Source organism: Oratosquilla oratoria, chromosome 8, assembly GCF_046742065.1.
Source record: "Oratosquilla oratoria isolate Oo_2021 chromosome 8, ASM4674206v1, whole genome shotgun sequence".
NCBI lineage: Eukaryota > Metazoa > Arthropoda > Malacostraca > Stomatopoda > Squillidae > Oratosquilla > Oratosquilla oratoria.
In genome coordinates, this window is record NC_134784.1 from 6,718,587 (window position 1) to 6,739,373 (window position 20,787).

General features: G+C 41.1%; 1 protein-coding gene across 2 annotated transcripts in view; it reads left to right on the top strand.

Moving 5' to 3' along the window:
* LOC143027565 (meiotic nuclear division protein 1 homolog) overlaps positions 1 to 20,787 on the top strand; it is an 82,115-nt gene that overhangs the window by 58,382 nt on the left and 2,946 nt on the right. For both annotated transcript variants that reach the window (XR_012966614.1, XM_076188876.1), the window contains exons 3-5: positions 1,528 to 1,664; positions 7,396 to 7,501; positions 20,397 to 20,543. Coding sequence is in view for 1 of the 2 variants with exons in the window: in XM_076188876.1 (XP_076044991.1) it covers positions 1,528 to 1,664; positions 7,396 to 7,501; positions 20,397 to 20,543 (390 nt within the window). In the remaining variant the exon portion in view is untranslated. The remainder of the gene's footprint in view (positions 1 to 1,527; positions 1,665 to 7,395; positions 7,502 to 20,396; positions 20,544 to 20,787) is intronic.

A 20,787-nucleotide genomic window follows, 5' to 3' on the forward strand; every position in this document is an offset into this window, starting at 1 on the left:
TAAGCAAAGGGCCTCACAGTGGATGTGGTGTTTCTTGCTGCATTGCCTCTGACCTGGGCAATGGGTAGGAGACAAAGATGAACCTTGATCCACAAGGAGCTAAGATGAGAGGGAAACAAGGGTGATGGATGAGAATGAAATAGATGGGAGTGGGTGCACCCCTTTGATCTGGCTACCTCCCTTATAAGGGGGATGATGATGATGACATCCCTAAACTGTCTGGCCAAGCAGTCTTATCTCCTTGAGGAACACCATAGCTGGTATGGGCTTTTCCCATAAGGGAAAGAAGCCCTTGGTATAGAGATAGAATCATCTTTTCTAACACAGCAGTAAATTTACACTACAGTAAACCCTCGATATAGGGAAGTAATTGGAGGAAAGGCTTGGTCGTTATAGCTGAAAGTATGTACTGTACATACATATTTAGAATTTCCATATGCTTGTCATCCATACTGAAACTTTCACTGCATATATTGACCTTGTTGTTGTTGTTGTTGTCGTTCCCTAGACTGTCTGTCCGAGCAGTCCCGTCTCCCCAAGGAAGGCCACAGCCGAAACTGGGTTTTCCCACAAATCCTTTATAGAGTGTATGTTGTGTTGTTTGCGTGCATGATTGTGTATAATGCAGTCTTCCATTATGTGTTGTATGGTATGGGGTGAAGTGTTACATCCTGGGCAGCTGTTCACAACACGGTCGTCCAGCCTCTCCTGGTAGCTTAGAAGTGCTGGGTGGTGACCGCATCGCAGTCTGGCCAAGTGGACTCTGTCCTTTCGTGGGAGAGAGGATTCAGAAGGGTGGATATCAGGGGGTCTGGCATGCAGCAGTGTGTTGTCTTTCAGTGTGTTAATGGAGCGGTGAGTGATATGATTATGAATATGTTTCCGGAGGCTGGTGTTTGGTGGTTGTGGAGGAAGAGAAGAGAGTATCTGTGCGTAATAAAGGTCTTTGGGTGTAGTTTTAATGTTTCCTGGTGTGTGTGGGTGCTCCGCTATGTAGTGCAGCGGGCGTGATGCGTTTGTGGTGGCTGCAGCAAGTGTTTGTGTACCTCTCATGTCGAGGTGGTCCTTGACTTTGAGGACTTTTGCCTCATGGTGTAAATGGTCTGTAGGTGATGTATTTGTGCAGCCTGTAATTGTTTTTAGGGCTTTGTTTTGTATGACCCGAAGGGTGCTGTGGTGCGCCTCACTGAGATTAGGAGCCCATGCAGGACTTGCATAATTCATCACTGAGCGTATGCATTGTTTGTATATTGTTATATTAGTTTCTTTGTTTTGTCCAAATGTTGTTCCAGTGATTGTGTCAGGTGAATGGTCATTAGATTTCACTATGGTCAGTATAACCAAAATTTGGTGTAATGAGGTTTGGTATAAATAATTAGAGAATAGGAAATGGGACCCAGTGAATGTTGCTCCTTTTCCTGTATATTACAATTAGGTGAATATAGTATACATAACTTATAAAACTAATTGTATTTATATGGCTAGAGATAGTTAATCTTTATTATACTATAAATCCTTCACCACCAGGAGTTGGAAAAACTTGGGCCAAAGGAGAAAGGTGTGATCTCACAGTCAGTGAAGGAGGTGGTGACCTCACTGGTGGATGATGGGCTTGTTGACACAGACAAGATTGGCACCTGTGTCTACTTCTGGGCTTTCCCAAGGTCAGTGATGGATGAGAGTGGCTCTCATTTCACCAGAATTAGTTCATGGTGGCAAGTGCGGTAGTTCTCAATTGCCCAAGATTAGTGAAATTTAGATTTTAGGATCAGCACACTCCCTTTTACATTTATAATTTAGTATACTGATGTATGAGATCTAATTTCATGCTTTTGTGTTATTTGTTGTTTGAAAAGAATGGTGGGGGTTATGAGGATGGTCAGATTTAGAAGAAAGGAGGTGTGGCAGAGAGTGGGGCTGGACAAGATGCAGGGATGACCTGTCATCCAGGAGGTGCCAAGATAAGAGGGAGGGTGAAGGGGAGTGGAGTGTACAGTATTTAGGGATGGAATGGTTGGGAATGGTATTTATGCCTTTTTCTTATTGGCTACCTCCCTTGTAAGGGGGAAAAAAAGCCTTGGTATATGTATGTATATATATATATATATATATATATATATATATATATATATATATATATTGGAAAAAAGCAAGCACTGTACTCCTATTCAGCATTTGCTTTCTTCCAACAATGGTTCCTGGACTCTAGCTTTTCACAAATATATACCCAGTGCCATTAGAATTGGTGCAAGGCATGATGTACCAGTTCTGATGGTGAGGAAGAGACCACCCTCTAAAACAGTGGTTCAGATATGTCTGGAAAATTTATACACCAGAGATGGGTACAGGGTAGTGAGACCAATGGCATTGTGCAGCCTTGAGTAGATTAGTTACCAGTGGCATTTGTGGTGGGCTGATGAGTTTTGCTCTTCATGTTTTTTTCTCCCTTACCTCTCTGCACTATTGTGTTCATCATTGAGTAATGGGCTTGGGAAAGGACTTGAAGAGAGACCAACTGGCAAGTATTGCTGCTCTGGTAAAGGGAGGGAAGTCTAACAAAAAAGTTCAAGCATCACTGTTCTATGCAGAGGTGGACCTAACATTGCTGAGACACTGGCAGCACTGACCCAGAGCTTCTAAGAAAAAGGCCAGGAGGAGTTTGTAAGACACAGGACCTTCAAGGTCCTGCAGCTTCAAGTTGAGAGGGAACCTTGCATTTCTGCTAAAGAATTAAAACACAAGAATTTTCAACTGTTGGCCAAACTGTCTCTGAGGACCATGCAGCATTGCTTCCATGAAGACCTTGGGTATATAAGTACTGCACACCTCAAAGAAAACTGATTACTACATCCAGGCAAAAGAAGAATTGTATTAATTTTTGCCTGAAATACCTTGCCTGGGATCAGGACAAGTGGAAGAAAGTGTTATGGTCTGATGAGGCCACCTTTACCATCACTAGCAATGGAGAAAAGAAGATAAGGATACGTATTGGTCAAGATTCTTCCTCTCCCAAGTACAGTGAGAGGACTGTCAAATACACTGACTCGTTTATGGTCTGGGGTGCTTTTGGGCACCATAGTGTTGGAAAGCTAATGGTCTTACCAAGGAGCATTACAATCAACAAGTAGAGGTGCCTGGAGCTCTTGGCAGATCATCTGCCAGAGTGAAGTGTACCAGCAAGATGGGGGCACCTGCTCACACAGTAAAATTAGTAACTGGTCAGCTGGATTTTGTGGGAACTGAATATATAAAGGATTGGCCAAGCAATAGTCCTGACCTTTCTCCAATAGAAAATTTATGGACTTTGATGATAATCTAGTGGAGGAAACATGACACATCATGTGTCTTGAAACTTGTTATTGCACTTCAAAACATCTGGGTTAACTTCTCTCCATCCATCCTCCAAAACCTTGCCCTGTCTGTTTCATATCGCCTCAGGTCTTGCTTGATGAATAAGGGAGGATACACCAAATACTAAAAGTTGAGAGAGTACCCAATATGAAGTCTATTCTTGTTGTTTTGTGTGCGAATATGAAGTGACGGATACAAAATTATGTGTGCAAATTCTGATGGTGTTGACTGTATATATATATATATATATATATATATATATATATATGTATGTATGTATATATATATATCATTATCATTATTATTATAGGACTAGGCATCCTACTCTCTGTAATCCCAAAGGGGACATTCCTAAAAAAAAGTAAAAGTATAAGAGGGTCTGGGAGTTTTCCTACCAAAACTCTAAGATTTGGGTCTTTTAATGTGTATGGATGTGGTACAGATGAGAGTAAAAGGGAAGAGATCGGCAGTATGTTTGTGAGAAGAAAGATGGATGTGTTGGCATTAAGTGAAACTAAGTTGAAAGGGAGGAGTGAATTTGAGTTTTGGAGTGTAGTTGGGAGGGTGTCAGGAGTGAAGAGAGAATGAGAGAGAGAAGGGGTGGCTGTATTAGTAAGTGAAGAGATAGGTAAGCATTTGGTGGAGTAGAAGGAGGTTTCTTCAAGGTTAATGTGGGTGAAGGTGAAACTGGGAAGGAGATTTGGGTCTTTGTAAGTGCATATAGGCCTGGCAGTGAGAAGAGTGTAGAAGAAAGAGAGGCTTTGTGGATAGATTTAAAAAAATGCATAAAGAGTTTAAGGAGAAATGTCAATGTAGTGGTATTGGGAGATCTCAATGCTAGGGTAGGAGACAAACCAATAGACAGAGTGGTTGGGAAGTGTGGAGTGCCAGGAAAAAATTGTAGTGGAGAGATGATGGTGGAGATGTGTCTAGAGAGTTGATGATAGCAAACACAGTGTTTAGGAAGAAAGTCAAGCATAAGTACACATGGGAGAGGGTGGTAGATAGGGCTTTAATGGACTATATAGTGGTAACCAGGAGAAGAGTAGGAAGAGTTTTGGATGTACATGTTCTTAGAGGAAGGAATGGGTGAATATCATATAATTGTTTTGGTGGAAGGTAAGTTGAGAGTGGAGGATAGATAAAGAGGAAAAGGTCATAAGGTAGGGAGGTGCTTAGAGTAAAGTACTTAAATGAGAAAGAAAGGGAGAAGGAGTACAAGAAGAAGCTGAGAGAAGAGTGGAAGGGAGTGAAGGATAGAGTAGAACTAGGAGTGGAGAAGGAATGGGAATGTTTCAAGAAGGGAGTCACAAGGTGTGGAAAGATGGTGTGTGGAACAAGGAGGACAGGAGGAAATAGAAGGAAGGGTAGTGAGTGGTAGGATGATGAAGCAAAGAAAGTTGTAGAGGAGAAAAGTAATAAAAATAATAAAAAGAGAGGAAGGGAAGACAAATTAAGTAGAGAGGAAAAGATAAAAAGTGCAGATGGAGAGATGATAATGGAAGAAATGGCAGTAGAAGGAAGATGGGTAGATTATATAAGGGAGTTGCTAAATGTGGAGGAGAATAGGGAGGAGAAAGTAGTTGCAATGGGAAGTGCTAAGAAAATGACAGTGATGAATGAGGAAAATGGAGGAGAAATAAGGAAAGATGACATGAAAGCAGTTATTAAAATTATGAGAGCAGGTAAGGCACCTGGGTTGGATGGGTGTCATGCAGTGTCTAAAAAAGGGAGGTACGGTGGTGGTGGACTGACTGGTGAGGTAGTGTAATGTTTGAAAGAGGGTAGAGTGCCAGAGGACTGGAGGAGTACCTGTATAGTTCCACTTTACAAAGGAAAGTGGGACAAGTGTGAGTAGTAGTTTCAGAGGGATCATTTTGTCAAGTATAGTTGGGAAGGTTTATGGGAGTGTTTTGATTAAGAAGATTAGGAGATGAACATAGGGAGTAATGAGTAAGGAACAGTGTGTGTTTAGGACAGGTAGGGGCTGTGTGGATCAGATTTTTGTGGTAAGGCAGATATGTGAGAAAACTTTAGGAAAAGGAAAGGATGTTATTTGGGCCTCTATGGATTTGGAAAAGGCTTATGACAGGATAGACAGGAAGGCACTGTGGGAGGTATTGCAGATATATGGGATAGGAGGAAAGCTGTTAAGAGCAGTCAAGAGTTTTTACAAGAGTAGTAGAGCCTGTGTTAGAATTAGAAATGGAGAGTGAGTGGTTTGAGGTAAAGGTGGGACTTCACCAGGGATGTGTCATGTTGCCTTGGCTGTTCAATTTATACATGGATGGGGTGGTGCAAGAGGTAAATGTAAGGGTAATGGGCTGGGGATTGGAGATGGTTAAAGAAAATGGAGAAAAGTGGGAGATAAGCCAGTTGTTGTTTGCTGACAACACTGCTTGTAGCAGGATCAGAAGAGGGATTAAGGAAGCTGGTGACAGAGTTTGGGAAGGTATGCAAAAGAAGGAATTTGAAGACAAATGTGAGTAAAAGTAAGGTGATGAGATGTATAATGGGAGAGGAGGGCAGCAAATTGGAAATCATTAACCCCTTCACTCCGGGCCAAAATCTCGTGGGCAGCATTAGCTGCCAGATGTGCAATGTTGCGTCATAATACTCGCATTATAGAAAATAAAGTCACCGCTGTATTGCTCATTCTCTCTTTCACCCATGAATTTTGATAACCATAGAAAATATGATGAAGCCAGTTTACAGTGTATGGGGGTCACGCAGGTACAACTACAATAAATATAATCAAGATGCCAACATCTGCATCCTCGCGTACCCACTTGCTCCTCATGACGCCTACGTAGGCATAATCGTATCGAAGGGGTTAAGGGAGAGAGACTGGAGGTTTTGGATAATTTTAGATACTTGGGTGCAAATGTGGCAGGAAAGGGAGGAGTGGAGGTGGAGGTAGAAGGTAGATTGAGAGAAACAAGTAAATGCCTTGGGGGATTAAAAAATGTAATGAGAAATAGACATTTGGGAATAGATACTAAGTGGAGATTGTATAAAGGAGTGATTGTGCTCTCAGCACTCTATGGAATGGAAACATGGAACATAAGAGAGGAAGAGTTTAAATGTGTTTGAGATGAAGTGCCTGAGAAGTATGGTAAGGGTTACTAGGCTGGATAGAGTGAGAAATGAGGAGATGAGTAGGAGAGCAGGGGTGAAAAAGGGTTGGGAGATAGGATTGATGAAATAGTATTGTGATGGTTTGGACACATGGAAAGAACGAGTGAAGAAAGATTAGTAAAAGAGATATAGAAGACAGAGGTGGATCGAGTGAACATGAGGGTGTGGCCGAGGATGAGATGGATGGGTGGAATAAAAGGGGCATTGGGAAAGAGGAATGTCTGTTGAGGAATGAAGGGAGAAGACAGAAGATAGGGGTGAGTGGAGAATGGTCATGTATGGATGGTGCTTTGATGCATGGAAGGGAGTAGGGGGGACTATGTGTGAAATAATTTGATGCAGCCTGAAAGGATTTCTCACCATCCTCTCTTTTTTGCATGAGGGGACGAAGATGGGGGATCGCTGATTAAATGAAGTGGCCTTTTTGTGGATGTAGTGTGTCTTGCTATATTGCCTCTGACCCAGGGCAGTGGGTGAGATGCAGGGATGACCTGTTGTTCATGAGGAGCCAAGAAAAGAGAGAGGGAGGGGTGGTGAATGGAAATGGAGTATGTGGGGATGAAATGGGTGGGAGTGGATTTATGCCATTGACTTTGGCTGCCTCCCTTGTAAGGGAGGAAAAGCCCTTGGTATATGTATGCATTATTCTTATTATTCTTATTATTATTACCCAAATCACCACTAAAATCTACTTTTGTGTTACTGTAGCCATGCTCTATCACTCCAAAATTTTTATCAAAATCCATAAATAACTTTTAGTGTAATCTAACAAAGAAACAGACAAATGAAAATTACCCAAAAATAATCTTGTTATTGAAACTAAAAAGAGCAGGGATAGTAAGTATTGTTTGTTAAAATTCAGAATATGAATTGAAGGAATTCTGAAGAGGATGTTTCCTGTTTCAGTAAGGCAGAAACCACACGCAAAAGGAAGTTAGAAGATGTTGAAGTGCGCCTGAAGACTGCCAAGAAGCGTCTCACAGCCTCACAAATTAAAATGAAAGAGACACAGGTACTTATAGGTATAATTATATTATGTATGTTGTGAATAAATAGAATTTTGTTGCTGAAAGCGTGCATCTAATACACAAGGAACCCAAAGTCCAGTTAACATGAGGTCATACTAGAGTTTTATCTATGACAGATTGGCTTTTGTGGTGCTAGGAGTAAAAATAAGGTGTAGTTCAAGGAAAAGGTGGGTGGTTGTGGTGAATAAAACTTTTAGAACTTTAGAATCAAGATGTTGAAGAAGCATAAGAACATAAGAATGAGGGAAACTGCAAGAGATCATAAGGCCTACACTAGGCACTTCCATGTCTATTATCACCCATCATCCCCATCCATAAAGCTATCTAACCTTCTCTTAAAACAACCAATAGTTTCTGTGGTTACTACATGATTACTAAGTCTATTCCATTCATTAACCACTCTATTGGTAAACCAGTTTTTTGCCTATTTCTTTCTTAAATCTAAATTTGTTAAATTTACATTGATTACTGTGAGTTCTGCTCTGTTGTTTTGATATGATGACCTTGTTTGTATCACCCTTATTAAAGCCCTTGAGCCATTTGAATACTTCTGTTTGATCATCCCACACTCTAGGTGCCTAAGCCTGTCTACATGAGGTAAATTTATAAGCCCATGTATAATTTTGGTTATTCTTCATTGAACTGATTCCAGTGAATTTATATACATTCTATAAGACAGAGACCAAAACTGTACCACATAGTCAAGGATGGGTCTAACTATTGCCAGATAGTTTGAGAACTACATCTGCACTTTTGTTTGTAACCATCCTAGCAATAAATCCTAATGCTTTGTTAGCTCGTTTCCAGGCACTAATGCATTGTTTCCTGGATATAAGGCCTAATTAGGTCAGGAGGTGATGCAGAGATTCTGCAGGATGATCTTAACAAATTGTTCACATGGTCGGTGAAATGGCAAATGAACTTCAATATCTCTAAGCGTAGTATGTTAAATGTAGGGCTACACAACCCCAAAAATAGATACAGCTTAGATAACACGCTTTTAGAGAAAACTGAGTGTGAGAGAGACTTGGGAGTTCTAGTGAGTCTGGACCTTAAAACCAGGAAATAGTGCATTAGCACCAGGAATAAAGCTAATAGAGCATTAGGTTTCATTGCTAGGATGGTAATGAATAGAAGTGCAGAGGTAGTTATCAAACTCTATCTAGCAATAGACCCATCCTTGACTATGCGGTACAGTTTTGGTCTCTGTTCTATAGAATGGACATCAATTCACTATAATCAGTACAGAGAAGAATGACCAAAATGATACATGGACTCAGAAATTTGCCTTACAAAGAGAGGCTTAGGCACCTTAACTTACACTCTCTGGAAAGACGCAGAGTGCAGGGTGATCTAATAGAGGTGTTCAAGTGGGTCAAAGGCTTAACAAGGGTGATGCAAACAAGGTCATCATATTAAAACAATAGGGCAGGACTTGCAGTAATGGATATAAACTGGATGAATTTAGATTTAAGAAGGAAATAGGCAAGAATTGGTTTACTAATAAGATGGTCAATGAATGGAATAGACTTAGTAACCATGTAGTGAGTGCTGAAACTATCAGTTGTTTTAAGAAATGGTTAGGCAACTTTAAGGATGAGGATGATAGGTGGTGATGGATATGGAGCTGCCTAGTGTAGGCCTTATGGTCTCTTGCAGTTTCCTTCATTCTTATGTACTCACTAGCACTCCCAAGTCTTTCTCACATTCTGTTTTCCCTAAAAAAGTGTTATCTAAGCAACACATGTTTTCTGAGTTGTGTAAGCCTGCACTTTTGAGATATTGAAATCCATTTACCATTTCTCTGACCATGCAAACAATTTGTTAAGATCTGAAGTATCTGGGCATTTTCCCCAGACTTTAATTTGAGCTACAACATTACAGTGAAAATTAAATACTGCAGATCTTTAAGGTCATATATTTAAAAAAAGTTCACACCTGAAGTGGGATACACTGTGCACTCAGGCCTATACAATGGAACTAGCATGATAAGTGCTTGAGTACCTGTGTGTCACTTCTGGAATGTGGTCATGGGTTACCATTTGTTTCCATAATTGGAATTAATTACGTACCCATGTCTAAGTAATATACATACATACATCATATACCAAGGCTTTTTCCCCCTTACTAGGGAGGTAGCCAAAAAGGAAAAGGCATAAAATCATTCCCACCCATTCCATCCCTGAAAACACTCCACACCCCTCCACCCTCCCTCCCATCTTAGCACCTAGATGACGGGTCATCCCTGCACCCTGTCCACTGCCCTGGGTCAGAAGCAGTGTCGCAAGACACAGCACATCCACAGCAAGGCCGCTTCATTAAATTGGCAACCCCCCCTCTCCGTCCCCCCATATAAAGGAGAGGACAGGGAGAAATCCCTTCGGGCTGCGTCAAAATTTTGCTCACACACACTACCTCACCCCCCATCCCCACATCCATTCCACCTCATGCATCACAACATCTTCCATATACAACCATTCTCCATTCACCCCTGTCTTCTGTCCTCTCCCGTCCTTCCTCAACAGACATTCCCCTCTTCCCCAAAGCCCCCTTCACCCCATCCATCCAACTCATCCTAGGATGTCCCCTCATGTTCACTCCCTCCACATCTGCCTTCCATACCTCCTTTACTAGTTTTTCTTCACTCATTCTTTCCATATGTCCAAACCATCCTAATACTCTTTCATCAACCCTATCTCCCAACTCCCTTTCCACCCCTGTTCTCCTCCTCACCTCCTCATTTCTCACTCTATCGAGCCTAGTAACCCCCATCATACTTCTCAGACACTTCATCTCAAACACATTAAACCCAAGACAATTCGGATTCAGACAAGGAAGATCATGCTCCACAAACTTAATATGCTTTTACTCAAGACTAATAGACATAGTGCAAGAAAGAAATGGATGGGCTGATTGTGCATTCCTAGACTTGCAAAAAGCCTTTGACAAAGTACCACACAGAAAACTACTAAAAAAACTGGAACACATAGGAGGAATACAGGGAAACCTACTAAAATGGATAGAGGACTTTCTGACTGGTAGAAAGATGAGAGTAGTGCTCAGAGAAAAATATTCAGACTGGAAAGAGGTGATCAGTGGAGTACCGCAAGGATCTGTGCTGGCACCAATAATGTTTGCTATCTATATGAATGACATGGATGAGGACGTGAACTGCTACATGAGCTTCTTTGCCGATGACGCCAAACTGCTAAGGAAAATAGAAACTGATGAGGACTGTGAAGCACTGCAAGAAGACCTAAATAGGGTATGGAACTGGAGTCAGAAATGGGAAGTGGACTTTAATACTAAGAAGTGTAGCATAATGGAGTTTGGAAAAAGCAAAAACAGAATATCAGGAAAATATACAATTGGAACCAAAGAAGTAAAGAAAGTAGGATCCGAAAAAGATTTGGGAGTAATTATCACGAACGACCTGTCCTATGATATACAGATTAACAAAATTGTCGGGGAGACTTACAATTTGCTAAGATCAATAAAAGTGGCGTTTACATACTTGGACGAAGACATGATGAAAAAAATATTGGTTACATTGATAAGGCCTAGATTAGAGTATGCAGCGACATTGTGGTCCCCCAGTACCAAAAAGAATATAAAGAAAATAGAAAGAATCCAAAGAGCAGCTACAAAAATGGCACCTGCACTTGCAAACCTATCATACGAAGAGAGATTGGCTAAACTGGAGTTACCGACACTGGAGCAAAGAAGAGAGAGAGGTGACCTATTGACCATCTACAGAATCATGAAAGGCACAGAGGTACTCGATAGTGAGAACTTACTTAACTGGGACAAAAGAAACACAAGAGGACATGGAAAGAAAATAAAAAAACATAGCTATAGAAGAGAACTGAAGAAAAACAGTTTTCCTCATAGAGTTTTGGACACTTGGAACAAACTGGACAATGAAATAGTATGCGCAAAAACCATTCATGAGTTTAAAAACAAACTAGACACTGCAAGATACAAAGGCGGGACAACACGAGCATAGCTCCCCTTCCCGCAAAATACAACTAGGTAAATACAACTAGGTAAATACATTCAAACTCCTTCTCTCTTCCTCTCTTATGTTCCATGTTTCTGCTCCATACAGTGCTGTTGGCACAATCACTCCTTCATACAGTCTCCTCTTAGCATCCATTCCCAAATGTCTATTCCTCATTACACTTTTTAATCCACCAAGGCATTTACTCGTTTCTCTCAATCTACATTCTACCTCCACCTTTACTCCACCTTTTCTTGCCACATTTGCACCCAAGTATCTAAAACTATCCACTTCCTCCAGTTGCTCTCCCTTAATGCTCTAATATAGAGTTGTAAATAACAAAAATTACATGCAATTTAATTATGATATATACATACATACATATACCAAAGGCTTCTTCCCCCTTACATGGGAGGTAGCCAAAAAGAAAAAGCCATAGACATCACTCCCACCCATTTCATTTCCCATATATTCCACTCCCCTCCACCCTCCTCCCTCCTATCTTGGCACCTCCTGGATGACGGGTCATCCCTGCATCCTATCCACTGCCCTGGGTCAGAAGCAGTGTCACAAGACACAGCACATCCACAGCAAGGCTGCCTCATAAATTCGGCGACCCCCCCTCTCCGTCCCCGCATGCAGGAAAGGAGAAGATGGGGAGAAATCCCTTCGGGCTGCGTCAAATTTTTTTCTCATACATACTTCTTCACCCCCCATCCCCCACCCACTCCCCCTCATGCATCACAGCCTTATCTATACACAGCCCTTCTCCATTCACCCCTATCTTTTGTCCTCTCCTGTCCTTCCTCTACAGACATTCCTCTCTTTTGTAAAGCCCCTTTCACCCCATCCATCTCATCCTAGGACACCCCCTCATATTCACTCCTTCCACCTCCGCCTTCCACACTTCTTTTACTAATCTTTCTTCACTCATTCTTTCCATGTGTCCAGACCATCCTAATACTCTTTCATCAACCCTATCTCCCAGCTCCCTTTCCACCCCTGTTCTCCTCCTCACCTCCTCATTTCTCACTCTATCTAGCCTAGTAACCCCTATCATACTTCTCAGACATTTCATCTCAAACACATTCAAACTCCTTCCCTCTTCCTCTCTCATGTTCCATGTTTCTGTCCTGTACATTGCTGTTGGCACAATCACTCCTTCATATAACCTCCTCTTAGCATCCATTCCCAGATGTCTATTTTTCATTACACTTTTTAATCCACCAAGGCATTTACTCGCTTCTCTCAATCTACATTCTACCTCCACCTCCACTCCTCCCTTTCCTATCACATTCGCACCGAAGTATCTAAAACTATCCACTTCCTCCAGTTTCTCACCCTTAATGCTCACTTCCAGCCTACTGTCACTCTCTCCCCTTGTACATCTCATCACCTTACTTTTGCCCACATTTATCTTCAGCTTCCTTCTTTCACACACCTTCTCAAACTCTGTCACTAACTTCCTCAATCCCTCCTCTGATCCTGTGAAATTATGAATGTTAATGCAATGTTATGTAAAATGTAAATGTTATGGCAATCTTTTGTTGTTTGTGTCCATACATAGTCTATAGATTCTCTGGTGGTTGTGAAGATGCTTGTGCTTATGCTGTATGTCTATGTAAGTGCATATGTTTGTAGGTATGCATGGCCTCTATGATGAGTTTACAAATGACAGGTCCATGCATCAGCAGGGAGTATAATGAAGTGAAGAAAAATTTGAACTGAACATGTGTAAAAATGTGTAAAAGAACATGTATCTTTTAAAACTAACAGGTACATTGGAAGTATATAGAAAGTACATAGGAAGTAGACAATGCTTTTGGACATTTGAGGAATGAACGAAAATTTCAGGGAATGGTGGTTCGACTTTGGAGGGCATAACAAGATTCAACATTAGATGTGGGGAGAGAGTGTGAAGTAGAGGGAGACTGGTCCTCAGAAGGGGAGGAGTGGGGGGTTGTCAACAGGGGAAATATCCAAGTTGAGGCCATGAGGAACTTTTTTTTTTATGTGATCAAGGTCCAACACAGTTTCATGGAAGTCATGCAGATTACATTCCCTGACTTTATTACCTGATTCTTTCTGAAATATTCTGTAAGGCCCAAGGAACTTGGAAAGTTTTGAAAGGGTGTGATAGATGAAGAAGTTCTCACCAATCAATCCTGTGAGGACTGTGTTCATGAGCCATGTAAAAACAGAAAGTGCAGAAACAAGTCCCATGGTTAACCTTTAGAATTGGAAATGTCCATATGGTGTACTGAAGGCTGTAAGAGGATGTGATTCAGGAGCAGAGGAGATTGGGTAATATCCAGACATAAGGTCAAGACTGGTAAAGACGACATTGTCTTCACCTATGGAGAGAAGGTCTTGCAATACTGGGATAGGATGGTGATCTGGAACAGTTAATTTATTGAGCTCTCTAAAGTCAACAACAGGATGAAATGAACCATCTGGTTTAGGATGGTTCTATGATCTCTTGATCAGTTGTGTCATCAACAAGCATGTCTACCACATTCTGTTTGGTATGAGGGGTTCTTTATGCAGGAATATAGCATGGGTGGGTATTTAGTCTAAAGGGAATGTGATGCTGAATTAGATTAGTTACACCAAGAGGTTCACCTGGGAGAGCAATAATGTGCCTGAAGTCATTGCAAAGTGAAAGTAAGCTTTCTTGTGCATCAGGAAAATCAAGTGAATTCATATGTGATGCAAGAATGGGTTCACATGTGGATGTATATCAGAAAAGGTGGTACAAACGAGAACAGTACTGAACTGGTTATCTGTGATTTGAACACAAGATATACTAGAAAGTTACATATGTTTGTACCTTTACTAAGTTGGAGGGGAGTGTTAGTGTCATTGGCAACAAGCAATTGGGTATGACCTTCCTTAGAAGTGGAACATAAGGCTGAAAACAGAGAAATGCCTTTGACACAGATGGTTTCTATGTTTCAGAGGGTGCTTTGTTTCAAGTTTGGCTGATTTAGACATGTGGGAATAATGAATACACCAGTTATGGTGAGAAGACATATCAACAGAAGAGGGAGGTGAAGAACTCTGAGATGAAGTATGGATATCTTCATGTGAAGAAGCAGGGCTACTGTCATTGGAAGTAATATTGATATCTTAAGTGGGAATTTAGTCTGTGGGAGACCACTCGGTCGAATGTTACTAACTGCACAAGTTGACAGTGGTGAAGGCAAGGAAAGGAAGAAATTATTTGAATAAACAATTCCATGTTGGGAATAAACCTATGAGTATGTTTCCAGGGAAATGAACATCAGTGACATATAAGGTAACTGGAATAGAGGAGGTAGTGGTAGAGAAACTAATATCAAGGGTGACTTTACCAATCACTGGAAATTGGATACCATCAACATTGCAAAAGGGGGTTCCAAAATGGTGACACACTTTCTTGCAGTGCAGAATTTATGGAAACTCTGAATTGACATTATGTTGACTGGGGAACCAGTATCTATAAAAACTGAAAGGGGGATGGTATCCGATATAGCAGCAATTTCCAAAACATGAATCCAAATATCAGGGCTAGAAAGGGTATACACAGGGAGGGGTCTGGGTGGGTGGTAGTAGGCAAAGAAATATTGTGGGAATGCTGGTTGGTTAATTGTCATTTGGGAGAAGAGTGACAAGAAGAGGAAGTAGCATGTGAGGTGGGGGAAGGAGGTCATGATCGGGAACACTGGTACCACAGGACATTAACACTTGTCTGTGGAATGAAAACAGTCTTCATGATATTCACAGTACTGGTCTGGAGGAGTTGATAGACATTTCCAACACCTAGAGGTAAGGTGGCCAGATTGTGGACAGAAATGGCAAACGATGCATGTTCTGGAAGGTGAACATTGACATGGATGAGACATGTAACAACAACAAGGAGTGCATGTTCTAGTTTGAGATGGTGTTACTTGTGCAACAGGGTAAGGTTGTGGTGTTGTGAGTAGAACTGACTGGCTTGCAATCTGAGAATGTACTTTCTGGGAGTCATTGAATTTCTTAAAAAATTCTGTCAATGTAGTTTGTAGAGGAAACTCAGTTGTGGATGGTTTCTCAAGGGTTTCAGGAGAGGAATGCAAAATATGAAATAAGAGATACTACATTGTCTAAAGTCATTGTGTTATTTGAAATCCAGGCAGACATTTTTAAAGAACTTCTAAGTTCACTATTAAGGTTAGAGGCTTGTTTGTCAAAAGCTTTGGCTAAGTTGTACATTGGAGACAATGAATGACTTGATCAAGTATGCCAAAAGATTTCATGAACTGGTCAATGAAAGCAAAGCATGACTAGGTCTCAATGAGGATATCTGATTGAAGTATATCTCCAGTGTGTGTGTTATTGAAGTTGACCTGGCTCTTAAAGGATGGCAATCTTCTGGGAGTCATCTATCACTTGACATTGTGAGATCTTTGCATCTACTCCTGAAATGATGTTGTAAATAGAGATGTTATATCTGTTAAACAAGGGCAATGAGGATGCATTGGTCACTAGTGTTACAGTCACATTCATATTTGGAGTAGAAGATTGAGAGGAAGAAGAACCCATAACAGTGGAATGGACTGGTTCAATAGGAGGAATAGTTGAAGGTTTTGTAGAAGGATGAGATCTGTTACGTTTGCCCTTATGTGTCATAAAGTGATTCAAATGGAAGTATTGCACTTGGAGGTGTCAAAAGTATTATCTACTTGCCTTACAAATCAATTTAAGACAGGAAGGTAGAACAAGCTTTAGAGGATGTAGTTGAGAAGTACATATAATGGTATACACATGGGAACCTAAAGATTGGCATGTGAATTACTAAAAAGCTTACTCTATATACATACAAGGGAGGTAGCCAAAGTCAAAAAGCATAAATGCACTCCTATCCATTTTATCCCCACATACTCCACTCCCATTCACCCCCCCCCTCCCTTTTGGCTCCTCCTTGGTGACGGGTCAGCTGTGCATCTTGCCCACTGCCCCAGATCAGAAGCAATGCAGCAAGACACACATCATCCACAGCAAGGCTGCTTTAGTTAATCGGCGACCTCCCCTCTCCATCTCCCCATGCAGAAAAAGAGAGGACGGAGAGAAATCCCTTTAGACTGCGTCAAAATATCATTCACCCATGGAGGCTGGTAGCACTCAGAAGGTGAAGTAGGGTGGGAGTAGGAGGTGGTTACTCTGGAGCTGGTGGTCTAGATGGTAACTGGTGGCAGTTGGGAGGCGGAGGAGGCTGTAGTGGTGGCTGGAACCAGGTGTTATGCAGTCTCGATGCTAGCTGGTAATAACTGGGAAGAAGAGGTGGCTGGAGTGGTGCTTGCTGTAGCAATGAATTATGGTGCAGCAGGGTAGATTTTGTTGTATGTCATATGGTAGCTTGTGGGTGGGAGCGGGTGGGAGGAATAGAAGTCCGGAGGTGGTTACAGCACACAATAAACAAGAAGTTACAGAGAGCATGGAGCAGGAAGCCTGGGGGAGATACTGCGTATGTGCTGATATGTAGCTCGTCTTGGAGAGGAATGAGTTGATGTGCAGGACAATGAATGGAGTTTATGCTTAGGCTTGAGCTAATGAAGCAGTCTAGTTAGGTTGCAGACTAGATGCAAATAGGCCTGGAAGTGGAACCATACATGTGTAGACCAGTGCTGGGTGGGTGCTTATAGTAGGAATGCATACAAGGGTGAGCAAATTGCATAGTAGAGATGTAAGAGGTAGTTGTAGGTCAGCTGGATATGAAGCTGCATATGAATAAGAACTGAGCAACACAGGAAGAACATCAAACAGGTGGAGTTTGTGTCATACTGCTGGAGACAAATTAGAAATGGAGATGAGAATGAAGCTTGTAATGCACATGAAACTGAATCATCACAATGCACTCATATGTCTGCAATGACCACCACAGCCACCATATGTTGTAACTCTAATTTGAGATACACCATTACAATGAAAATGAAATACTACGGGTCTTTAAGGTCATGTATTTAAAGAAAAGTTCACACCCCTAGTGGGTCAATACACTGTGCACTCATAGACCTATACAATGGAACTGGCATGCTAAGTGCTTGACTAAGTATGTGTCACTCCTGGAATGTAGAGGTCATGGGTTACCATATATTTCCATAATTGGAATTAATTACATACCAATGTCTAATATAGAGTTGTAAATAACAAAAATTACATGCAATTTAATTATGATATATACTTTTGTGAAACATGTGAATGTTAATGTTACATAAGATATAAATGTTATGGCAATCTTGTGTTGTGTATATATGGAGTCTAGATTCTGTAGTGGGGGTCATGAAGATGCTTGTGCTTATGTTGTATGTCTTTGTGTGAGTATGTAGGTATGCATGGCCAAACACTAATATCATCCTATTTTTGTGTCATCCACAAACTAACATCACTAATAATCTCATTGTCCAATTTTTTTATATGATGAACTATAAGGGACCCAAAACTGAGCCCTGGGGAACTCCTCTAGTAACAATCCCCCATTTGGATTTTACCCACTGTTTTCTGTTACTAATCCATGCTCTAATCCATTCAAACACTATTCTTCCTATGCCATGGGCATTGCCTTTATTTAGTAGCAAAATGTGAGGGTGACAGATAATTGGAGAAGAATGTATAGACTAAAGTGATATCCTGTTCCATAAGGATTGTACATTGGGAATTATGTGGCAGTACAGTGATGTTTATAAACCCAAACCCTGACATTCACAGGGGATAAGAAACCTAAAATAATTTTCAAGCCCCCCTCTCCACCCAGACCCATGCACTATGCAAAGAAATAACCACTAGAAGGCACCTATATAAATTTCAACACCCAAAATAAAAAACAAACCCTGTTCAACACAAAACCTATGAAATAATGCAAAACATGAATGATGACCCCATGAATATCAAGGATTAGGTGTATATATGAAACAGTCCATTGTGCATACACACACAAAGAGAAAGAGGTGATTTAATTACAGTATTCAGGTCATTTAAGGGGATAGACTACATTGACAGAAGAGATCTCTTGATTAGTGATAGGGTTTTAAGACATTATGAGAACAAATTAAGAAAGACTACATGTCTAAAGGATGTGCAGAAATACAGTTTTCCACATTCAATCAATCTGTTGCCCCTAGTCTCTCATGCAGAAGAACCTTGGCCTCCAGGAAACTGGAAACAGCCTATAGTCAAGACCATAAATCAGAGAAGAGATATTGTGTTGTTTGGGTATTGTTAGTGTGGGGCATGGTAGTAATAAGTATTTTGTATGGTGATTGCATCTGAGACACTTTGAATCTGTGACCAGGCTTATTCTGTGTTGGTACTGTTATACTGGATAATGTCCTGAATGTAGAGGTGCTGGTGTGGAAAGGTTTTCTCTGTGGGGATCATATCTTGGGGTTGTTGGAGTATTGAATTTGGTGGTCTCTCTTGAAGGGCTTGTGGGTGTGGACTGGGTGTGAAAGAGTTACTGTGTGGATGTTTTGTTTGATTTGGGTAGAAGGTTGTAATAGATGTTTTTTTCTGTTGGTTGGCTTTCCATATAAATCTGTATACCAAGGGTCTCTTCCCCCTTATAAAGGAGGTAGCCAGCCAAGGCATGCATCCACTCCCACCTAACTCATTCCCATCCACCACCCATTGTTTCCCTCTCAGCTTAGCTCCATATATATACATAGATACTTGGAATAGCATGGAAGTTGATTTAGACCAAGCTGGAACAATACATGAATTAGAATTGAAATATGATAATTGGAAATATAAGTATATAAACCATGTTGGAACTGTACATGAACTTATGGTTAGGTATCAAAATTGGAGAGTAAGAGAAGGTACCCAATGAGCATTTCTCTTTTCCTGTATGCTACACTTAGGTATATACACAGTCACTTAGTGAAATCCAGATTGTGCCACAACTCCTATACCAAAGAAGGCAGCCTTCTGCCTGTTTCAAAAACACCCAACCCTTGAGAACTACATACATATATACATACCAAGGGCTTTTTTCCCCTTACAAGGGAGGTAGCCAAGGTCAATGGCATAAATCCACTCCCATCCACTTCATCCCCACATACACCCCACTCCCATTTACCACCCCTCCCTCATTGTTTCTTGGCTCCTCCTGGATGACGGGTCATCCCTGCATCTTGCATCTGTATCTCCAACACCTTGCCATTCTCTTCTCTCCCATCCTTTCCAGGTGTCCCAGCCATCTCAACTTTGCTGTATCTACTCTCTTCAATTCAGGGGTCACCCCTGTCTTTGCTCTTGTATTTTAATTTCTTATTCTTTCTTTTTGTATTTTTCTCACTGCCACTTTTAATGGTTGCGTCTCTGCAGTTTGAATATGGCTCCTGTTTAGTGCAGTCATCTTCCACTGCTTTGCTCCATAAATTTATATTGGTGTTAATATTGTCTCATGTATGGTCCTGTTTACAGTGTTTCTTACACTTTTTTCAAACCTGGAGAGGTGACAACTGGTTACTATTCTCCTCTCCCTACCACTTCATGCCAGTGACATAGAAACAGTCCCACACTGATACAACACAGACACCAGTCCAAAGTCTCTTCCCAGAAATATCTGTGTGAGGTTCTAAGGACTGTTGCCAGCCAATGTAGAACTGAAGGTTTTTCACTGAGTGAAATTCGAGGTAATGATTGATTGACCAGTAAAGTACAGTTATAATGATGTTGCCATGGTGTGAAGTTCATTATTGGCAGAGTCACTGGCCTTATACATGATAGCATTTGGTACTTCCAGAACAAAACCTAGAAAGCACATAATTTTGTTGAAGGGAGCACTTGAGATTGTTAGAGGCTCTTTTTTTATGGGGGCATCTCAGTTGATTAGTTATTCAAGAGCACATTTCCTTCAGATTGGACGTGAAGATAACAGTGATCGGACTGAGGCACTAAATCGCTTGGGTGAACTGGAAGAGAGCCATTGCCAGCTGACTGAGAAGATTCAGAAGTACAAGGACAGTGATCCAGATGTCCTGCAAAAGATAGTTGAGGAGACTGAGGTGAGGATATTTTATTTCTTTTTTATTGTATCTTCTTGCAAATATCAGTTGAAAAATGGCTGAGCAAACTGAGAGATTTCATATTATGTTCCCATTTTTCCCTCTTTGTAATTTATCAATGATAAACATTGCTTTTACCCTGATGTTAGGGAGGTAGGAGTAGAGAGGAATGGTTATGTATCAGGGACGACGTGACAAAATGTGTAAAGTTGGTATGTTGGATGAGGAGGATGGGAAGGAATAG